Below are 22436 nucleotides of genomic sequence, written 5' to 3'. Positions count from 1 at the left end.
AGCATCTCCAATAGCGGCTAGTCCATCGGCTAGCCGATTCGCGTTGCTAGCCGGTCGGCTAGCCGAACCATTGGAATCGGCCAGTGTGTTTTCGGCGAGAGAATAGGTGAGCGTACGTCGATTTGTGGGCGCTGGCCGATGCGCTCGCCGCCATTGTGGCGTGCCGATCGGCGAGTGATCGGCCAGCGCCGTTTTTTATTTTTTATTTTTGAATTTTTTTGAAATACTATATATACGCGATTTTAGTTTCATTTTCATTTGCACCACTTGTTTTAACGAGTTTTCTCTCTCTCTAAATTTCTGTACAAGAGCAACATCGAGCGATGGACAACAACAACGAGTCCAGTCCGGCGACGAGCGGATCTCAGACTCCCACGGTACCCGTGGGATCTGGATGGGGCCAGATGGGCAGGCAGATGAGCGGGCAGATGGGCCAAGGGTTTAATGTCCCTTGGCAACAGTTGTTGGGGATGATGGCGAGAGCACAGGATGGGATGCAGTGGGGGATGCCGGGCGGGGGGCAGGCCAGCGGCGGGCAGGCAACGCCGGGGTGGGGAGGTATGCCCTAAATGCAGCAGCAGATGCTGCAATAGATGATGAGGATGATGCCGGTATGGCAGGGAGGGATGCAACCCGGTATGCATCACGGGATGCAGGGGTCACCGGGGGGGGGGGAGGACACGGTCTATCGTCCCTCTCTTGATTTTTTGACGGCTTCGTCTCACACGTCGACCCCAGTGGAGACGGAGTTCACTGGGGATGACTGTTTCTCATTGCATGAGCTGGGGATCGATATTGGGGAGGCGGACACTCCCGTTCTAGCGGGTCGGGCCTCGCCGAAGAAGAAGAAGACTAAGGGGAAGAGCAAGGTGGTTGGCGAGTCGTCGCGGCCGGCTCTTGACGACACCCCCACGCGGAGGAAGTAGACGAAGGATGAGTACGTCGCCCTGGCCAAGGCGTGGTTGTCGGTTTGCGACGATCCGCTGGTTGCGAACAACCAACGGATCGTTAACATGTGGGCTAAGATTAGAACAGCCTACAACGGGGAGAAGTGCCGGAAGGGGTGGGAACGCATCAGGGCCGCGGTCAGCCGATTTTTGGGGTTGTACACCAACGCCCTCCGCATGATGACTAGAGGGCAGACCGAGGAGGACGCCCGGAGGGTAGCGGAGAGTCAGTTCCCCGTGAAGGGGACTTATAAGGAGTTCACCTTCTGGGAATGCTATCTGGTGCTGAAGGAATCCGAGAAGTTCCGGGCGAGGGTCGAAGCTGGGTGGGCGAAGAAGCAGAAGCTGAACTATTCCGGCAATTACAGCGGCAGCAGCGGCGAATCCCATGACCTCCCCCCGGATGCTAAGGAGTTTTCGACCCCTCCATCCTTTGCTAGTCGCCCTCGCCCGGTTGGCCAAAAGCGTGCGCAACGGGCAGCGAGGGGATCCTCCCCCCTATCGCCCCAGGAGGTCATCTCGGCACCCCCCCCACACGCGTACACCTTATTCTCGCGTCAAAAAACGCGGGAACAAATGTACAAGGTCTTCCAAGAGTGGAGGGCCGCAACTGACCCCACGGAGAAGAGGTTTCTTCGCTCGATGCTCGACAACATGGATGTGGATTTGGATGCCACGAGGGCACTGAGGGGGAGCTCAAGCGCGGGCTGAGATGGCACCGATGTGGAGGTCCCGAGTGGCAACGGCAACGGCGGTGAGGACGACGACGAGGAGTAGAGAGATGCGGGGCTCGTGTGTGGAAGTCTGTTTTTTTTTATTATATACTTTTTTTTTGTCTATGTATCTTTTTTTATTTAAATGAAATGAATGCATTTTTCCGTATATGTTTCGTAAATTTAATTCTGTAATTTATCGTAAATTTAATTGCGTAAAATGTAGTTGTTTTTGAATTATTTTTATTGCGGCTAGCCTGTGGCTGGCCTTAGGCTAGCCTATTTGAGTAAAATGATGATGTGAGGTGAATGGTTCGGCTAGCCGATCGGCCAGCGCGACGAATCGGCTAGCCGGTCGCTAGCCGACCATTGCGGATGCTCTAATAACGTGATAGAAAGAGAGAGTGACTAGCCTGTGACTGACCTATTGCCATATAATTTGGAATCAGAACAGAAAACTGATACTCTTCTCTCTGCAATATCTTCATTTTTTGAATGCCAAATAGTAGTATATCTGGAACGTGGAAACATTGACAATTTTGAAATTCAACTATTGTAGGGCTGAACTGAAGATTTAAACCCTTTCAAATTTCAATCAACAAATTCAATAAATTCTTGAGAGAGAGAATGCATGGCAAACCGCGCAAAGCCCCAACTCAGGAAGAACGAGATGACTCGTCTATCAAAGCCGCCAAACTTCGCCATCTCCAATCTCAACTCCTCCACTTTCACCACAACAAAATGTTTGTAATTTTCCCTTTTTCCCTACTCATTTCCATCCAGATGTAGTATTTATTGGATCTTGGTCGATTTGTGCTCGTGGTTAATCTGTGCGGATATACAAAAGAAGCGATAGAAATTAGTGCCAAGCTGTTGGAATCCAATCCCGAGCATTACACCGGTTGGAATTACCGGAAGCTCGCGGTTCAGCACCTTCTCGATCCACACCACGAGAATGAAGTTGATTCCGAATCGCCCCAATCACTTCTTGATGAGGAATTGATACTTGTAAGTTTGTGCTTACTTATTATCCATTGATTGCTCTTGATTGAGTGAGTTAGAAGTTATATAGGATGTTTAAGAGGTGTTCAAGACTGATATTTTTGCAACTTTTTTGGAGTATGGATTTGTTAAATAACTGATGGAGCTCTGACTCAGTTGAGATATAGATCCCAAGTGTTCAAATTTGAAATTTTGCATCTCTTTGTAGTAGGAATTGGTTAAATGATTGATGAATTTGTTAAGAGTATGAATTGTCATTTAGGTAGAGAATGCATTGAAGAGAAACTTTAACGCTTATGGGGCGTGGCATCATCGCAAATGGGTCCTAAGTAAGGGCCATTCATCCTCGGACAGGGAATTGCGGCTTCTGGGAAAGTTCCAGAAACTGGACTCCCGGAATTTCCATGCATGGAATTACAGGAGGTGAGGTCCTGGAAATTTGGTTTTCATTTGGGTAATGTAGTGATTCGGACCTGCTAATGTGGTTCTTTGGTGCTGCCTTTTCCAGGTTTATAACAGAGCTAAAGAAGATTCCAGATGAAGATGAACTTCAATACACCACTGATATGATATATGATAATTTTAGTAATCATTCTGCCTGGCACAATAGAAGGTATGCTAGTTTGTTTCTTGAAATTTCTATTCACTTAAAATGATCGTTCATCATGCATGCTTTAGCTTCTATTCCCTGGGAACTTCAAATGACCATCTATCATCATTATAAAATTGAATACTACCTTTTTCTGATGGAAATAGTTGGTTTTCTGAAGTCGAAAATATGTAGGGTAGTATAATATTTTGCTCATATCCCATTGATATCATGCCATGATATCACGCCATGTTATCTTTTGGACTTGATAAGTTGTGTCCACAACAGATGCATGAGAGATAGTACCAACAGTTTGATAAGTTATAGCACAGTTTACCTACTGAATGTTTTCTATTCTGCATTACATTGGTGTAATCAACTTATTTGAACTGTGGAGTTTGGTCGCAGTGTTTTATAAAATTTACATTGTGAGAAACTCATGAAATCATAAAGAGTAGTACTAATGTTCGAATGTTATAGAGCTACGAAGATTAGTTTCTGTATCACAAAGGTCATGTAACAGATGTTAAGTGCATAGTATGATATTGTTAATGTTAATTTTAATAACCTCTTCATAGATTGTACATGAGACATAACAATCAATGGCTTTTAATTTCCTCTTTGTAGTAGTCAATTGTGTTTTGATATTAATAATTCACTTTCCCCCCAACACTTACAGCATGCTTTTGTCTAAGCTACTTGAGAAAAGAGCAAAAGGATATGACAAAACTGAGAATGTCTTGAGTGAGGAGTTTGAGTTTGTGCGCAATGCTCTCTTCACAGACCCTAATGATCAAAGTGGCTGGTTTTACCATTTGTGGCTTTTGGGTCAAACATTGAAGCGGGAGCCTCTATTTATTTCTTCATCGCCTCCTCACAGTTCTAATCCATCTTTATCAATTGATAACCCAGACTGCCAGCCTTCTTTCTCCAAGATATATCATCAGTCTAAAGAAAGAGCATTTCCCCTAATTATATACTCCCTCCGTCCCACAAAAGATGTCACACTTTCCTTTTTAGTTTGTCCCACAAAAGATGTCACATTTCCTTTTTTGGAAAAAGTTCTCTCTCACATGAATATAAAAATTATATTTTCTCTCTCCATTTAACACACAAAACAAAACCTCCTAAAATCTCGTGCCGTCCCACAAGTGTGACATCTTTTGTGGGACGGAGGGAGTATTTCAGTGAAGCAGTTGAAGGTGTTAGCTCATCTACAGTCACTGTAGAATTTGATTATGATGGTGGTGATGGTCTTATTTGGCATCCGCTTTCGGCAAATAAACTTGGGTTTTCCCAGGCTTTGTTAACTTACATTAAGTATCCTCATGATTCCTTAGAATCTTGCCATGTAAAGGTTTCCATTGCACAATTTCCTGGCATTATTTCTTCAAGTGGTATGCCATGTAGTTGGCCTTGTTTTATATCATTCATTACAAGTGTATGTTCAAACAATCAAGAGCATTCTGAGGTGCAAACTACACAGAATATATCATGGAATGAGGAGAATTTCAAAGCTCATTCTACCCATCCTGAAGATGCAAACTTGCTTGCCTCACTATGTAAATTAGACATTACAAAGGAGAATAAGCCAACCACCCCTATGTTGTGTATGGAGACTTTATCTAATGAAATTGCTTGCAGCCGGGAACTGTTGTCATCATCAAACTGGTAAGCTGGATTAGTGCTGGATTGCTTTCACAATTTTAAAGAAACTTCTTGATTTGGCAAGTAGTTTTATTTTGTTGTTATGTCTTTTTGTTGTAGTAAAATTGGAAAACTTACTCTTGCAAGACTCTTGGTGGCACACAACACATTGGTCACATATGGTTGCATGGACTCTGGAACTGAGGCTCATTATGAAGAAATTCTTGCACTTTATCATGATTTAATGAAAATGGATTCTGCACATATTGGTTATTATGAGGATGAGTACAGCTTAGTGCTAATGAAGCAGGTGAATCTTCTTTCATTGGCCTTTCTTTCTGGACGATATAGAATGCTTTGGTCATGTCAATTTCTGAGAGAATGTGCATTTCATCATGGTAGATAGTCATTACTTGGTCAATACGTATTCTCGGGATAATAGTGTGAACGTAAAGTAATATATAGTGGGTCTGCTTTGGAACTTGAGTACTTTGATCAAAGATTTGTTCCGACCCAATAAACTCCATATATTCATGGAGCCCTTTTGCTTTAGGTCTTGTGAAAATTGTCTAATCGTTATTAACTCTTAGTTCACCTGAAACCTCTTAGTTCAACTACAAGCTAGATAAGAAAGCCATATGATCCCTGCTTAAGACTTCTGTTTAGAAGTAGAGTCTCATTATCACAAGCTTTGAGGGAATATCTTTTTAGTAACAGAATTCTACACTTAAACTCTGAGAAGCAGATCATGTGTAATTATAATCAAGGAATGTTCTAATTATGGATGCTGGATCTGGAAAACTATCATCTGAGCAAAAAATTGTGCATATTTATTACTTTACAATCTTAATACAGAGGATTTTCATTGTACTTGGGGGGAATAAAGGTTCATTTTTGTCAAAGTAAATGGTCCCTAATTAGTAAGCACACTGCTTGCATCACATAGACCTTGTAGAGTGGCAATTGATCATACTGTTTTCAGTTCTGTGCTTGTAATCTTTTTTATGTTCTCTGCTTGCAGTTTCCTTCCTTGTGAACCTTCCTTGAGAACCTTCCTTGATATGACATCTTGATCACAAATTTCTTTTTTATATTTCATGTGTGGTAGTGGGAAGGGCAGTGCACAGTGCTTTTAAGCTGACAAATTTTTTCGTCGATACTTTCCTTAGTTTTTCTGCATTAATCCTAATTCTGTCACTTATCTTTACTATTTTGTGCAGCTGACTTCAAATACTGAGTCTTTATTGAAGCTCTGTGGTAATTATCAAGAATTGTCGTCGCCAAGTATTAGTTCTTATACATATGTACGGCTAAAGGGCCTCTCTTTGTCACGAGTTTCATGTATGGAGCACTTGCTGTGGGTTCGAATGTTGGATCTCAGCCACAACAAACTCAGATCAATTGAAGGTAGTTGATACACAAATACCGTATGATAACCTTGACATCATTAATGTGAATAACTACAAATTTCCTTTTTTTTTGGAGAATGTAATTCTGTAGTCAAATGTAAATGCTGTGTTCTCATGCACCTTAAATGCTGGCTGGAATTTTAGTTATGGATTAGAGGAGCTGACTTGACCTCCTACTTTAATTTTGCCTGAATTCTGCGACAGGGTTGGAAGCTCTGCAACTGCTATCCTGCTTGAAGCTTAGCAACAACAAGCTCAGCAGTTTTACAGCCCTGGAACCCTTGAAAATGCTCAAGTCATTACAAGTTTTGGATGTATCATATAACGAGATTGGCGACCACTCCATTGACACAAGAAGATACATGTGCTCGTCTCCTCTCAATAGTACAATGGGGTCCGGATGGCGTTTGTAGAGATTCACCGATGAAGATGCCGATATGAAGCATTTCTGGGATGCTTATCTACTCTTCAAGGACTTGAATTTGGTGCAATTAGATATTGTGGGAAATGCCGTTGTCGACGAGAGGTTGAAAGCTTTTCTGGTCAAGTTGATGTCAGCATTGAAGTGGTTTGATGGTGAGAGCTGCCATTAGATATGTTTCAACTGTTGGTCTCCTAAGAAGTTGTTTCATCTGTTTATTGCTCTGCAATTTTTGTCTGAAAAACAACCCAACTGAAGTCGGAAAACTAAACCGAACCAACATGAATTGGATTACGAGGAAAGGGACTGCTTCGGCAACACGACAACAGAGACAGTCACAGAGACGGTCATCGTGCAAACAGTCTTGGGTATGAGTATGCACTGCACCATGATATATCTGTTGAAGCTCATGCGGCTCTAGCTGGGAGCCCGTCGTCAGTAAACTCATAAAGGTATCGATTCTTGGTTTGCCTATGCAGCAGCGTCGTGCTTGAAGCCATATTTCGTAGTACTATAAAAGAAGTTATATGTAAAATGAGAACCATTGTGGTTTAAATTCCCTGGAAGAGGTTTATTCTGCTGTGGTTGCAACTTTGATGTTCAAATAATTTAGTTTGATTTTTTGGGTTGAGACGATGATAGTATATGGCCACTAACACTATTTTATCACATTTTCTCCCTATCTCTCTACTAATTGCGTATTAAAATTCGTGTAATTTTTTTTTGCACGGAAGGAGTATTAATTTTATCAATATCAAAATTGATATCTGAGTTATATATCCAAATTCAATATATTTATGAATATTCTAGACTTTCTTTTGATACTGCATCTATCCCAAAAAAATTTATCTTAATATAATAGTGGATGATACAAATTATAATGTAAAAATAGGAAAGTTAGAGCATATAGAGAGGAAAAGTTGTGAATTATAATCAGTAAAAATTAACTCACAGCGATTAATAAACTTTAGACACTGCAATGTTTCACAATGGATCTTGTACTATGAAAATTGTTTTGGTTTTACAGGGATCATGTGTTCAAAACCGTGACACGATTTTTAAATAATTATATTTATTTGTCAATAAAAAGATGTACAGACATATGATACAATCATTAGAACTTTTGGCCATCACACAATTACGAACAAGATATAAGTCATTAAAATAGCTTTGATTTTGTAAGTTGCAATACAAATCACGGGGCCTCTAAATTACTAATGTGTTTTTGGAAACCACGTTGGTGTGAGTAGGTAACTATGGAAACGATGCAAATATAGAACATCTAATACTAGGCGACATTCAAATTAAATACAAATAGAAACTGTTTGCTCATTCGTCTTTCCGTTGGAGCCTCTAAAAGTAGAATTCAAAACAAAAAATTCAGATAACGTACAGTTAATATAGCTGTCAATAATTAATTAGGCACTTCTATTTTCTCCATTAAAACAAAGAACCACGACCTAAGCTTCACTATCAAAATCTCCCTCACATATTCAGTAGGAGTAGTAATATTTTCACGATCCAAACTAAAAAACAAACTCTAAGTTCTCTGCGAGTGAAGATGAGCTGGTCATAGCTCAAATATCAAACATACAAGGCTTAGCTTAGCATTGGCGATAAATTTCATCAACGATTTTACTTAATACTTACTCCCCATAAAAATAGATACTCTTTTCATTTTGATGCGTCCCATGAAACTAGTCCACTTTATTTTTTGAAATTTTTTTTCTTTAATGGGGTGATCCTATTTTCCACCAATAATATTTCAATAATTTTTTTTTCTTTCTTTCTCTTTCATAATTTATCAAATGTGCATTAAAATTCGTGTAGCCCCAAAGGTGTCTATTTGTACTATGTATCCTTGCTTATTAATGTCTTTTTTTAGTTGTCAAATGGAGGAACTTAAAAAGATAAATCACTTTCATGAAAAGGAGGAATCTTAGGGGGAAAACTATACTTAAATCTTCTCAATTAAATGAATAGATTCGTTTGTCAATGTTATGAGTTTTTATTATTAATAAACAAAAAAAAAGTTAAATATATGTTTTAACTGACATAATTCAAGATTTATACACACGCCAATCCTCGTTAATAAACTAGAATATCTAAATTACAGAAATATTTAGCAAATAAAAATAAATTTGTAGCCGACTTATAATAAATAAGGTGAAAATTGGGAAGGCAAGGAATCGAAGCAAACAAGGAAAAAAAGCGTTAGACGTCATCACAAAGTTTCCATATTCTGCATGAAAACATTTCATATGAGCAGCCAATATAATTAATTAAACGCAGTAATTCTTTTCTCTTCCCACACTCCATAATATATCTCAGTATCAGTGTAATCACCCACTCTTTCTTCTTCTCCAAAAATCAAGAGAGAGAGAGAGAGGGAGATGGTGGGTTTGAAGAACATGTGGTTTGTGGCAGCAGCTTTCATGGCTGCAGTGATGGTCCTTTTCATTAGGCCAAAAGAGTCCATTTTTCATTCTTTCAACTCTAATTTCTTACAGGAACACTTGCATTCCTACTCCAACAATTCTTCGATGTCCGAGCATTTGTTTCATAACGATGAAGTAAGTCTTCCATCTTCATTTATCTTTATGTTTTACCATAAATTCATTGTGAGTCTCTCACTCATTTTGAATCACTATTAAAGATTATCATCACTCTGCAATCTTAATTTTATTTAAAGTATACAATATTTATGGAAACACTGAGAATTCTGGATGTAGCTATCTTTATTCATTTTTTAGATAATATAGAGAAATGTATCTGAATCTCTAATAAATTTATAACGCAGAGTATATATTACGTAATTATCTCTAATCTGAAATAATATGAAGGATGCAATTTATAAAGACAACTTATTATGTCTTTAAATTTAAGATATCATAGAGTCATATAAATAAGATAGAAGATTTATACGATCTTTTTCGTGTCAATTAGAATTTGAGAGGCAGATTCTGTGTCCATTCCCTATTTAATTAGTTGCTTAACATATTCTTCTTATTAAAAAGTGGCAATTGATACGCCAATATTTTCTATTGAATATTTTCTTACTCAGTTCTTTTAAGTTTTTTTTTTTTTTTGTAAGAATATAGAACGTATATAAATAAACCGATGTGTGTTTAACTTTCAACTCATATAAATTTTGTCTAGACTTAGTATAATTATGTGTAATTAAATGAGTAATTGATAAGAAAGCGAAACTCTAGCTAATAATTACTGCCAATAATTATACTAATTGACTGTAAAAAACTAATTATAGTAGGAGTAGTAAATTTGAACTTTATCGATCAGTTGAAAATATTTGCTCCTTATTTAGATTAAAAACAATACCACAAGAACCAAAGGATCAGAGCGAAAATATAGCAATTTGGCAAAAGTAGAAGCTGATCTGGCGCAAGCCCGGGCCGCAATCCGGGCCGAATTAGCCGTTAACCAAACCGATATAGTTGACCCGGATTACATACCAACCGGGCCAACGTATTGGGATCCCAAGATCTTCCATAGGTACGTTCTCAATAATATTCCATAAACATAGTGATTATTAATGAAGGATTAATTACTTGTAATTTATCATGTAAAATTGCAGAAGCTATAGGGAGATGGAGAAGAGATTGAAGGTGTACGTATACGAAGAAGGGGAGCCTCCCGTATTCCATTTCGGGCCGTGCAAGAACACATACGCCATAGAAGGAATCTTCATGGCTAGCATGGAAGTGAGCTTGTTCCGGACATTCGATCCGGAGGAAGCTCACTTGTTCTTCCTCCCCATCAGTGTCACAATGATCACTCAAGTTATCTATGTTCCGGATTCTCATGACTGGTCCCTCATGAAGAGCACAGCTTCGGATTATATCGATGTCATTGCTAACAAGTATCCCTATTGGAATCGAAGCCTCGGAGCTGATCATTTCATGCTCACCTGTCATGATTGGGTAACCGTACATTTCTCATCACATCTTAATTACTACTCCCTCCCGTTCCATTAATTGTCTCAAATTCTACTTAGTGCACAAATTCTAAGAAATTGTTAGTGTTCAATTAACAAATATAGTAAAAATGAAATGATACAGTCGAAAATAAACAAAATGGAAGAATTAACGGGGACGGGAGGGAGTACTTAAATAAAGGTTTTAGTTCTCTCTCAACAGGAGATACTATTATAGTTATTTTTATTTCATTTACCAACAATTGCAGGGGCCGGAGATCTCATTTGCGATCCCAAATCTGCACAAGAACGCGATCCGGGCGTTGTGCAACGCCAACACCTCGGAGAAATTCAACCCCTCCCGCGACGTCTCGATCCCAGAGATCCACCTCCCCACGGGCACCACGAGAGGCCTCCTGGGCGGGCCGCCCCCGTCCCGGAGGCCCATCCTGGTATTCTACGCGGGTGGGGTCCACGGGCCGATCCGGCCGATCCTCCTGGAGCACTGGGAGAACGCCTCCGACCCGGACGTGCAGGTGCACCGGTACCTCCCGCGCAACGTGTCGTACTACGGGATGATGCGGAGGAGCCGGTACTGCATATGCCCGAGCGGGTACGAGGTGGCGAGCCCGCGGATGGTGGAGGGGCTGTATCTGGGGTGCGTGCCGGTGCTGATCAAGGACAAGTACGTGGTGCCGTTCGGAGACGTGCTGGACTGGGAGAAGTTCGCGGTGATCGTGGCGGTGAGGGACATCCCAAACTTGAAGAGGATCCTGGGTGGGATCTCGCTACGGGAGTACGTGAAGCTGCAGAGGCAGGGGATCAAGATGCGGCGCCACTTCGAGGTCAACACGCCGCCGCGGAGGTACGATGTGTTTGGTATGATCCTGCATTCCATATGGCTCAGGAGGCTCAACGTCCGCCTTCGAGGAAATATTCTATGATTAGTACTGGGTCACATTTTTCAATAACATTTTTCTACTCACATTTTATTGTAAAAATAATTATGAAAATAGGACTCACATTTTACTATATTTATTTTACAAACTTTTCTTTACATTTCTTTATATCTTTGCCGAACAAATGAGACTCCTAAGATGGGACTTGTGCCGAACAAATGAGACTTCTAAGATGGACCGAGGGAGTAGTAATTATAAAGTGAAGGAATATAGAGGCTTGTGATTTTATACACCATCTCATTCTTAAACAGATGGAATACTTGAACGTGACGAAACTAGTTATACTTATATAACATACTATTTTCTCCGTTCTCTCAAAATTGAGTTATTTTTATATATAGTAGAGTAATTTTATAGTTGAGTCATTTTTATATATAGTAGAGTAATAATTAATATTGTTTATCACTCTTATTTTACTCTCTCTACTTTATTCACTTACTACTCTATTCTCTCTCTCTCTCTTTTTTTATCTCTTTTATTACATTTTTATTTATCTATTTAACACTTAACATTTTTTCTTAAACTTCGTGCGAAAACTATAAGAGAACGGAGGAAATAATACTTATTTATAATTAATTTTAACTATGTATAAATTAAAATATAATATGAGAACCAAATAAATTAAAAAAATATTGATATCTTAATACTCCATGTGCAAATAATTACTATCTGATACTCCTTTATCCCCAATTTAAAGAGTCATTTTGCTATTTTAGGTTATTCAAATTTAAAGAATTATTTACTTTTTTTCACAAAGTCAAACAATTTCCTAAAATATGTGACAAGTCAAAATGACTCTTTAAATGGTGACGTAGGAAGTACGAACCACCGAAACTAATCTCATTTGTAGACGACATGGATTTTAATGTTATGTTGTAAAGTAAGAGAGAGAACGGAAAAAAATAGATAAAGTATGAGAGATATGAGAAAATGTGGATAAATTAGAGCATCCCCATCCGTGCTCTTAAATAAGAGCACGGAGGTGGGTCCAGACCCACTTTTACTCCATGTCCTTAGGCAAGAGCAAAACACTCACATCCATGCTCTTCCGTAAGGACAAGTTCAAGGGTCCCACCATTCTATTATTCAATTTAAATACTTCAATTACTAATAACATTTCTACAATATAAAAATACATTAAAATATAAAAAATAGATGAGAATTGTGTAGTGTGGTAGGAATTTTTTTGTGTAGAAGTGGGGGTATTTATAGATGAAAATGTGAATTTTGGAGAAAAAAATTGAAAAAAATAAATAAAAGCATGTAGAAAATGGATACAATTTATTGGGAAGTGGGAAAATATATATTTTTTATTTAAAAATGATTTTTTTAATTAATTTAGAATTTTTTTTTAGAAAAAAAGAAAAAATCAAATTTGCCAACGGCTATGCCGTTGGCCAATCGCAACCCGCCATGTAAGTCTGCTCAGCGGCACGGACGTGCTCTTATTTAAGAGCACCGCCGTGCCCCTGGCACGGAAGGACGAGTTGCAGCGGCGGACAGCGGTAAGCCGTGCCGCTGGCACGGACGGACAGCTTACCGCTGCGGATGCTCTTAAGAGAAAATAGTCTTCCATTGTGTCCCAGTTTTCCCTTCATTTTTACCACTTTTGCTAATTGACCTTACATTCCACTAACGCATTTCATCCTCACATTATATTATAAAACTAATAAATAAATGTTGGACTCGCATACCACTACCATTTTCAACTCAATAAATATTCCATATTTGACCGGTACGAATATTAAGAAATTGTTTCACTTTGTGGAGGAAAGTGGGTGGAAAAATTTGGTGGAATATGGACACAACTTTAATATATTAATTTTATAATAATTGTGAGTCGAATGTGTTAGTTGAAAGTGAGACATATTTACTAAAAATAGTAAAAATTAACTTCATTCGTTCCATAAAAATATGTGCACTTTTCATTTTTGTCAGTCCCACAAAAATATGTGCATTCCATTTTTGAAAAGTTATATCAATTTAATAATGTAGGTTACCTTTACCTTCCATTCTTTTCATCTCCTCTACTTTATTATACTACTAGTGTTAACTCACGTGGGATACACGACGGAATATTTTTTTCGTATGATTTTAAATTGTTAATTGATTTATTGAAATGAGAAACAATATAACTATATAAGATTTAAAATAGAAAAATATACTATATAAAAAAATTCAATAAATATATACTCCTCAATTCATTTTATACCTAAAGACATTAAACCAAACATATTCAAAATAGAATTAAGACAAACACAATTATTTGGACAATGATGAAAAGACTATATCAAGTGTTGACATTTTTAAAAAATATTTTTAAAACAATCCTTCATATTTCTCTACTAAAAATAATGTAAATAACACTTTTAACAAAATAATGGATCGTAACTCGTAATATTCAAAACGTCAAAATTATGAGCATAAAAAAAATTCAAATGATAAACTACACAAAGCAAAATTACATTAATTGGTTGAATTAACGTTATGACATTAATGAATAATGATAGCCCTTTTGAATGTTGGAGCGTTATTTATTGCACTTTAAAACGTGGCTAGTTGGAACATGAAACATCTATATTATTTTTTACACTATTTTATAATTCTCAATATTACAAATTTTCTTTTTGTAAAAATATAGTACTTAATATGGAGTATATATTTCATTCATCATGATCACCTACAGATAAGATAATTAGATTCTCCATATAAAATTAGTTGTATCCCATAACAATTCAGTGCTAAATCCTAATTTCAACCATAATATTATTAATAAACTTAAATTTGGTAGCAAGACTATTTTATTTTGTTTGAACAACTAAATATACAAAAAATAATAATTTATGTAAATATGAAGATAAATATTATGCATGTTTCAAAGTTAAGCATGTTACAATTCTTCCCTCTCTAAGAATTATAAGAAATATTGGGATAAATTCTCGAACCATATACACGCGGTACTCTAACTATTGGAATCTAAGAAAAAAAATAACAATATATGAAATGGAAATTCTGAAAATTAGTCGAGAAACCCCCTTTGCGCAAGAAAAATTACATCACAATGTATTATCCCCAAAGATGTAACGACTTACTCCTAACGTATATAACATCTCAAATCCGCTAGGCACTTATGAACGTGATGGGGCTCCAAAAAACAAGCAAAACAATATTCCTAAAATGTGCAATAAAATGTTGAGAGCTTGAGAGAGAATGAAGAACGCTTTTGTTAGTGTGAAACTCATCCACAACTCTATGCTTTTTATAGGCACAAAATTAAAACATGAGAGATCATAGAATTAAAATATCATAAATTATAATATCAAGACAATAGAGGTTACAAAATTTGTTAAATGTTGTCATCCTATTTAAAGATTGTAGCCATCGGTTACTCATTATTAGGGGTGTCGAAACGGGTAGCGGGTAACGGATATTCCCGAACCCGACCCGATACCCGTCGGGTAACGGGTACCCGATACCCGATGGAGTCGGGTAACGGGGCGGGATCGGGTATGACTATTTTGGATTTTGCGGGTATCGGGTAATACCCGATACCCGCTCGGGTAACCCGTTACTCCCGACATACCCGATATGTATATTAATATTTTATAATTTTTATTTTTAATTTTAATATTTGGTGACTTTTGGTTATAATTATTTACTACTTTTGGTGAAAGTGAGACATTGTTGGTTACTTTGTTAATTTTTCATATTTAGTTGTTTGAATGGTGATTTGAATTTAGGAGTTTGGATTTTTTGGCATTCTAATTGAATTTGAATTTACATATTTACAGGTGGTAATTTGTAACATGAAAATTTGAAGCAGATATTTCAATTTTTTTTAAAAAAATATAAGTTTTTAATTCCTTATTTACAGTATGTAAACAATATAGAAGGGGAAATTAAGCATTTTAACTTAAAATTTTGGAAACACACGAAGGCAGAGAATCAAATATTACAATTACATTGCATGTTTCATCTCAATTCTCAGTAAAATTAATTAATAAAGTTAAAGGGTTAAAGTGAGAATCTACTACATTCAACAAGTAGTATTTTGTAAAATATTATAAACTATACAAATAAATAAATAAAAGAAGATTTGGAAAAAAAAAAAAAAAATTGGCTTCGGGTCGGGTACCCGCGGGGTCGGGTGCGGGATACCCGACTCGGGTATCGGGTAATACCCGACTCAATGTGGGACGGGTATCGGAACAAAGTTTTCGGCCAAAGTCGGGTGCGGGTACCCGACTCGTCGGGTGCGGGTACCCGTTTCGACACCCCTACTCATTATAGTCCTTCAAGAATTAGTCAAATGCTCATTAAAATATCTAAATAATTATCCATGAGTTACTTATAAATATTCAAATCGGTCTATAACTTACAAATATTTTAGAATAAAGACAAAATATACAAATATTTTAAAAGAAACTCAAAACTCGTATATATGTATAGATAGATTTTTTTCTTCTTTTTTACTTTAGTAATTGTATCTTAATTCTTGTGTAATTGACCTTGCCTATATTTTTATTAGACTAAAAGGAGTACGATACATTTAAGGAGTAGGGAGAAATAAAAATTAAAAAAATAAAAAGAAGAAGAAGAGAATGAAGTTATTCTTCCATCCCTATTATTCTTATCCGTGTGACCGTGTCGTGTGTATTCCAGCATGATAAGTACCGCCGACATATGACCGAACTTGAAACTTCCAATATCGCTTATCTTCTTAAATACGAAACAACCTAACAGATGGCAAACCAGTGCACAAATCTCCAAGGCTACGTGTCACACTGCTAGCACACGTGTCATCGCACGAAGCAACCCAATCACACCATATATTATCTCCGGCCCTCTCACAAAATTTCCACATCAAACAACGAATCACAAGCAAACCTCACTCATTCCTCAAATTTTACAGTCGAAATTGTTCAAAAACTTTTCCGAGACAATGGAGTCGAAGCAAGCAGCGCGCGAAGAGAGAGCTGAGGTGGCAGCCAGAACCGCTGCCGACGAACTCAGCCAAGTCAACAAGGAGAGGAGGGAGCTGGAGAGTGAAACCGTGGTGGTGGATCGCCCGGATTATTTTCAAAAAACGGAAGTCCGGCAAGAAGAAAAGTCTCCTGGCGTAATCGGCAGCATTATCAGGACGGTGCAGGGGACCGTCGGCCACGCTAAAGATGCCGTCATGGGGAAGTCCTCCGAAGCGCGGGACACTGCGGAGGAGACGGCCGACACTGCTGCCCGCAACGCCGCAGATGCTAAGGATGCGGCGGCGGGGAAGCTGGGAGAGTATAAAGGCTACGCGTCGGAGAAGGCCAAGGGCGCCAAAGATACGGCGGTGGAGTACAAGGACTCTGCGGCGGAGAAGGCTAAAAACGCCAAGGATGCGACGGTTGACAAGGCGAACCAGGCCAAGAATGTGACGGCGGACAAGGCTAAGGAAGTCAAGGACGCGACGGTCGACAAGGCCACTCAGGCCAAGAATGCTACGGCAGAAACGGCTAAGAACGCCAAGGATGTGACGGTGGGCAAGGCGGCGGAGTACAGGGATTACGCCGCTGAGAAAGCGAACCAGGCCAAGAATGCAACGGCGGAAACGGCGAAGAACGCTATGGACGCGACGGTGAACAAGGCGGCGGAGTACAGGGATTATGCGGCTGACAAGGCCAGTCAGGCGAAGAATGCGACTGTGGAGACGGCTAAGAACGCCAAGGATGTGACGGTAGACAAGGGGAATCAGGCGAAGAATGCGACGGTGGAAACGGCTAAGAATGCGAAGGATGCGACGGTGGAGAAGGCGGCTGAGTACAGAGACTACGCTGCCGAGAAGGCAGGCCAAGCGAAGGATGCGACGATGGAGACGGCGAAGAATGCAAAGGATACGACGGTAGAGACGGCTAAGAACGCAAAGGATACAACGGTGGAGAAGGCGGTGGAGTACAAGGATTACGGCGCTGAGAAGGCTAAAGAAGGGAAGGATACTACGGTGGGGAAGATCACCGAATTGAAGGACTCGGCTGCTGGCGCCGCGAGAAGGGCGGTTGATTACCTGACGGGGAAGAAAGACGAGACTACGCAGGCAGCGGTGGAAACCGGCGAAGCTGCGAAGCACAAGGCTGGAGAGGCCAAGGAGGCAGCCAAGGTGAGAATAAAAACATCTTGATTAGAGTATTAGTTATAGTGAATATTGTGGTTGTAGTATTAATTCCTGTGTGATATATACAGGGGAAATATGAGGAGACTAAGGAAGAAGCAACGAGGAAAATGGAGGATATGAAAATTGAAAGCGAGCGTGACGTGAACAGGAGCGGTGGAGGTGGAGGAGTTCTTGGAGCTTTAGGAAGCATGAAGGACGCCATCAAGGATAAGCTGACACCGCATCCAGCTGATAAGGAGACGGTGGGAGGCGATGGGACGCGGCTTGGTTTAGATGAGAAGGGGACGCCGGTGGCAGTACGAGTGGATGTGGAGACCACAACAGCCGGCTCCACGGCCTCCCGCCTCAGGGAGGCTGACCAGATAGCCGGCCAGACGTTCAACGACGTCGGGCCATTGGATGACGAGGGCACCACGGCGCGTATACGCGTTGATCGCCCTGGGAAAATGTAATTCCATGAAGCCTGGGCTCTGCCGTTTTTTGTTTTTTTTTTGGCTGAATCTCAGTTATCTACGTTTTTAAAATTTGTCTTGCTATATGCGTAACGTATGTATTTTGAATGTATTACAATGATGACATTATAAAGTACTGATCCTGATCTTCTGTGCCACGAGTTCTTTTTGTCTATAAGAAAATACGAGTAAATAGTTTAACTAAATTTGCTAAGTCAAGTTAATAAACATAATTGTAATTTCTAAATTCAGGGAGAGATCAAATACCGCTTTGAGAAAGACCTCACACTTGGGAGGTATAAGGAGATTTTAAATTGTTTATATCTTAAGTGGCAAAAGAAAATAAGAACTTGGTCCAAAAATAATGTAATGTGTCATAAATTTTAAGAGATTGTTTATATCTAAGTGGCAAAAGAAAATATATTTATATAATGATGTCAGAAAGAACTTGGTCCAAAAATAATGTAATCTTTCATCTTACGAAGTAAAAATAAATTGTGGTTTTAACCCTAGGGCTGCGGGATAAAGGATATGCGGTAGATTTAATATAGTTTGGAGAAAATAGTTTAGATGGCAATGAGGTGCACCACAAAAAAGCCTATTTCCAAGCACTTTTTACAGAGCACTGACGGTGCCCGCTAACTTCAGCTCCATTCCGAGCTCTTTCCGAGCAAAATGTAAAACCTCCTAGCAGCTTTGAAAAAAGCTGATCGGTTTTCAAGCACCAACAAAGTTCTCAGAAAATCTGAGGATATTTCATTTTCCGACTACCAAGTCAATTAAATGTCCTCGGTGTATTGCTCGGTAGTTTACGAGCACATTACATGGTGCTCGCAACACTTCCTAGCACAAATTCAGGTGCTCGGAATCTTCATACTTATAAAGGTAAAGTAATAGTACTCTGATATGGGCAGACGTGGTTGTAAATTCAAACTTGTAGAATTTTGTAGCTATCATTTTCTTTTTAGTAATTGTAATACGTATCATTTTTTTAATAAGCTGTTCAGTTATTTTGTATCTCTAGAAATAAATGATTCATTGGTAATGAGTTAATAACAATATTCATCTAAATTTAAATATTTTAACAATAGATAATATATAAGGTCATTCGCATCCCTGTCTCTAATCCGTCTCTTAACCGTCTCATCTCTTCATTATTCATGGGCCCCACTGTACTTTTCAGCCAATCTCTTAACTAAGAGACAACACTTGTATCCCTCCATCTCTTAATCATCTCAACCCTTAACTATTCATTCAATTTCATTTTTTATTTTTAATACCAACAAATTCAATTAATAAAAACACACTTCATTAAATAAAATAAAAATTATAATTTAAAGGCTTAAAAAATTAAAAAATACATAATTCAAATCCTAAAAAAAATTAAAAATACATAATTAAAATACTCTAAATTAAATTATAAAAACTACTCCGTCGGCGAATCATCCCCCGAAGTCGACGGTGCACCCAAGTTAGGTCGATCCCGAATATCAAGTTGAGCTTTCATATGCTCAATTCCGTCCATATGGGCTTCAAATTGGCGAGGACTCATTTTTGAAGTGTCAGCAATCGTGGCGAGCAGGTACATGGACATTAGGGTGTTCGAGCCCGTGCCGGAGCCCGAGCCCGCCTGGCTTGATTCTCCGCGGCCCCTCCCCCTCCCTCTCCCCCTCGCTCTAGCCGCCTTCGCCGCCTTGGTCCCTTGGGGCTGACGTCGTGAACCGGAAGACCCCTCTGCATTATCGGTTGGCGTGCCCTCTTGTAAGGTGTTGCCTTCGCCGCCATCACTAGACGAGTAGTGGCCACGCGCCGTGTGCTTCGTGCGTTTCGAGCCCGAGCCCAACTCGACACCGCCAGCCCACCTTTCAAGGTGTTGGACGTGCGACCAAACTTCGACATGCTTGAAATCTTTACCGACGTCGTCTTTGAAGACCCACAACGCCGCTCTCAAAATGTCGGCTCTACTGGCTCCGCTTTGGTAATTCGTCTCTTCTATCCTGTATATCGCGCAAAATTTTTTGACATCTTTGTTGCATCGGTCCCAATGAATGCGGAGCATCTTCACGTTGCGGGCAAAGGTCTTCTTCGGCCTTCGTGCGTTGTAAACTTCGGTGACTTTTTTCCAGAAACACAAGTGGGTTTGTTGATTCCCGATGACAGGAACGTACGAGACGCTGATCCAAGCTTCGTACAGAGCCAACGCCTCCTTTTGGCTGTATGGATGACGGCCGCCGTCCCCCACAACCTCGTGGTCGCCCTCTTCCTCCTCTTCTTCCTCGGCATTGACGCCGATCCTGACGGAACCTCCACCTATTGGCCGGTATTCCAAAGTGCGTTCAGCCGGAACATTCTCCAGAATTTGGGATAATCTCGGCGATTGCTCGTACCTCTGGGGGGAGGGACGATAGTATGCATCCACATCAAAATGTGGTGTTTGGTACGCCGGCGGAGTTGTCGAGGCTTGGGTGCCCTGCGACGAACCGGGAGTACCCAAAAAGTTGTACATGCTCGCCCAATCGTCAAACGAGTTCAAGTCGAACCCGTCGGAGCACCGCGAGCCGCCGCTGCTGGCAGTGGCGGATCCAGGTGGGGGCGGTCGCCCCCACCATGCGACTAATTTTCCCTTATCCCGGATGTATATTTTCCATATCCTTCCCCTCCGTTGCTTCCGATGTCGCCCCGTTGACCGAAAAAAATAACCATTATCGTCCCAAGCTCAATTGAAATAACATCCACAGACTTGCTAAGTTGTATGGCATGCCTCGATCCAAAAAAGATTTCGCTGCTTTTAATATTGATAACTTGTTCATCTTGCTACTCTTTACCCATAGGACTTCACATGGACTCAACATACTGAATTGTTTAAACAACTTGAAACTTTTGTTGATATTGTGAGAAGAGATGCACGATTGAATGCTATTGAAGATTTGGCTAGCCTATTGATAAGGCTCGTTTCATGCATCGGTTTAGGGTTAAAATTCTGTGCATTTGGGGCGCTAATGTGTGTTATTGAGTTCAGGTGCGTAGTAAATCTGTCGGACCCAGGAGTTGTTGTTACCTGACCTGGCAGATGCAAAAGAGATGAAATTGAAGCAAAAGTCAGAAGTCATCGTTCAGACCTGGGAGAATCAAAAGTTGGCGACAGGAGCAGAATGGAGCGAGAGCAAATTATCTTAAAGAGTCTTACTCAAGGGCAAGGGCGTAAAATCACCGGAGGGATACCCTAGGGATCAGAGCCTCACATATATAAAGAGCTCAACCTTGAAGAACGAAAAGAATGGGTCAACAGCCACTTCTGCACTTTCTTAGCTCTAGCTTTCGTTCCATGCTTTAGTTCCACACTTCAAGTTTCTCATTTCAACTGCTGCGCACTTGGACATGGAGGATTCTGGCCACCGTGGTTCTCATCGTCATCGTTGCTATTTTGCTGTGTAACACCGCCTCGTGGAGGCGAAGAAACAATTTTATTTGCTTTCGTTTAGTACCTTGTTGGTTTTAAGTTTCGCAACTCTAGTTTCTTGCTTTGATCTACTGGATTCAGACCTATTTCAAGTTATTATGGAATTTTATGTTTTCTTTTGGTTGAATATCTCTGAGTTTATGTTCATCTCTAGTTTTTAGCTCTCGTTTTTGTTTGTTGTCGGATGTTTGGAGCTGAGATCTGTGTTTGTTGTTGGAGGTTGGGAATTTGCATATGAAGGTGTTTGGATTTGTTGAATCTTGGTGTTTCGGAGTTGGAGTTTCGCATATTTGATGCTTGATGTTTACGTTATGCATGATTATGGCTATTTACTTTCTGTTTCTGCATCCTTTAGGTCCAGTAACGTAGATCTGTTAGTTTAGGCTTTAATTTCTCGTTTTAAGTCTCGTTTTAAGTTTAGATTTAAGGTTGCTCTGTTTTCATGTTGTTTAATACCCTGTTTTCTCTGCTATTCTCGTTTGGTTCCCAAAGAAGATGAAGTTGGTGGTAGTTAGAACCAGATCTGCTTTATGTCAGTACTTTTCTGCATGTACTTTACTTTTTCTGCATATCTGCTAGACCTGTCAGTACGATCTACTTTGTCTCTTTTACTTTTCTGCATGTTTTTCCAGACCCTGTTAGTTTAAGGAACTTGTCTTGCTTTTTCACTTTATGCTTGTCTGTCCAAATTAGGAAAGTCTGTCTAGTTAAGTTTACCCCAGCTGTCTTAGAACTTTAAAATATCTCACTTT

At 39.7% G+C, this 22436-nt stretch overlaps 3 protein-coding genes across 3 annotated transcripts; all 3 read left to right on the top strand.

Annotated features, from left to right (window-relative positions):
• The first annotated feature begins 2140 nt into the window (after positions 1–2140).
• On the top strand, positions 2141–7397 carry LOC125194308 (geranylgeranyl transferase type-2 subunit alpha 1). The gene is given in 9 exon segments (XM_089066055.1): positions 2141–2403; positions 2497–2668; positions 2925–3085; positions 3171–3275; positions 3931–4252; positions 4432–4922; positions 5019–5208; positions 6119–6305; positions 6512–7397. Coding segments are annotated over 9 exon segments (2133 nt in total). The 5' UTR covers positions 2141–2287; the 3' UTR covers positions 6901–7397.
• A 1702-nt stretch (positions 7398–9099) lies between these two features.
• Positions 9100–11744, top strand: LOC125194299 (putative glycosyltransferase At5g03795). Its single transcript, XM_048092444.2, has 4 exons — positions 9100–9301; positions 10054–10241; positions 10324–10669; positions 10932–11744. The coding sequence occupies exons 1-4, from the start codon at positions 9122–9124 to the stop codon at positions 11604–11606; spliced, it is 1389 nt and encodes a 462-aa protein (XP_047948401.2). The 5' UTR covers positions 9100–9121; the 3' UTR covers positions 11607–11744.
• Positions 11745–16471: 4727 nt separating this feature from the next.
• LOC125201373 (late embryogenesis abundant protein, putative / LEA protein) lies at positions 16472–18380 on the top strand. The gene is made up of 2 exons (XM_048099455.2): positions 16472–17757; positions 17841–18380. The coding sequence occupies exons 1-2, from the start codon at positions 16564–16566 to the stop codon at positions 18222–18224; spliced, it is 1578 nt and encodes a 525-aa protein (XP_047955412.1). The 5' UTR covers positions 16472–16563; the 3' UTR covers positions 18225–18380.
• Positions 18381–22436: the final 4056 nt, after the last annotated feature.

Source organism: Salvia hispanica, chromosome 2 (assembly GCF_029641045.1).
Source record: "Salvia hispanica isolate PSC_SH4W2 chromosome 2, Shi_PSC_v1, whole genome shotgun sequence".
Taxonomy (NCBI): Eukaryota; Viridiplantae; Streptophyta; class Magnoliopsida; order Lamiales; family Lamiaceae; genus Salvia; species Salvia hispanica.
This window is presented reverse-complemented; position numbering and strand designations above follow the sequence as displayed.

Excerpts from the sequence above, each read along its gene's own strand:
- LOC125194299 (XM_048092444.2), top strand. The coding sequence starts at position 9,122 with ATGGTGGGTTTGAAGAACATGTGGTTTGTGGCAGCAGCTTTCATGGCT. Across the intron at positions 10,242-10,323 it reads GATCCCAAGATCTTCCATAG|AAGCTATAGGGAGATGGAGA; the intron begins GTACGTTCTCAA and ends GTAAAATTGCAG. Across the intron at positions 10,670-10,931 it reads TGCTCACCTGTCATGATTGG|GGGCCGGAGATCTCATTTGC; the intron begins GTAACCGTACAT and ends CAACAATTGCAG.
- LOC125201373 (XM_048099455.2), top strand. The coding sequence starts at position 16,564 with ATGGAGTCGAAGCAAGCAGCGCGCGAAGAGAGAGCTGAGGTGGCAGCC. Across the intron at positions 17,758-17,840 it reads AGGCCAAGGAGGCAGCCAAG|GGGAAATATGAGGAGACTAA; the intron begins GTGAGAATAAAA and ends TGATATATACAG.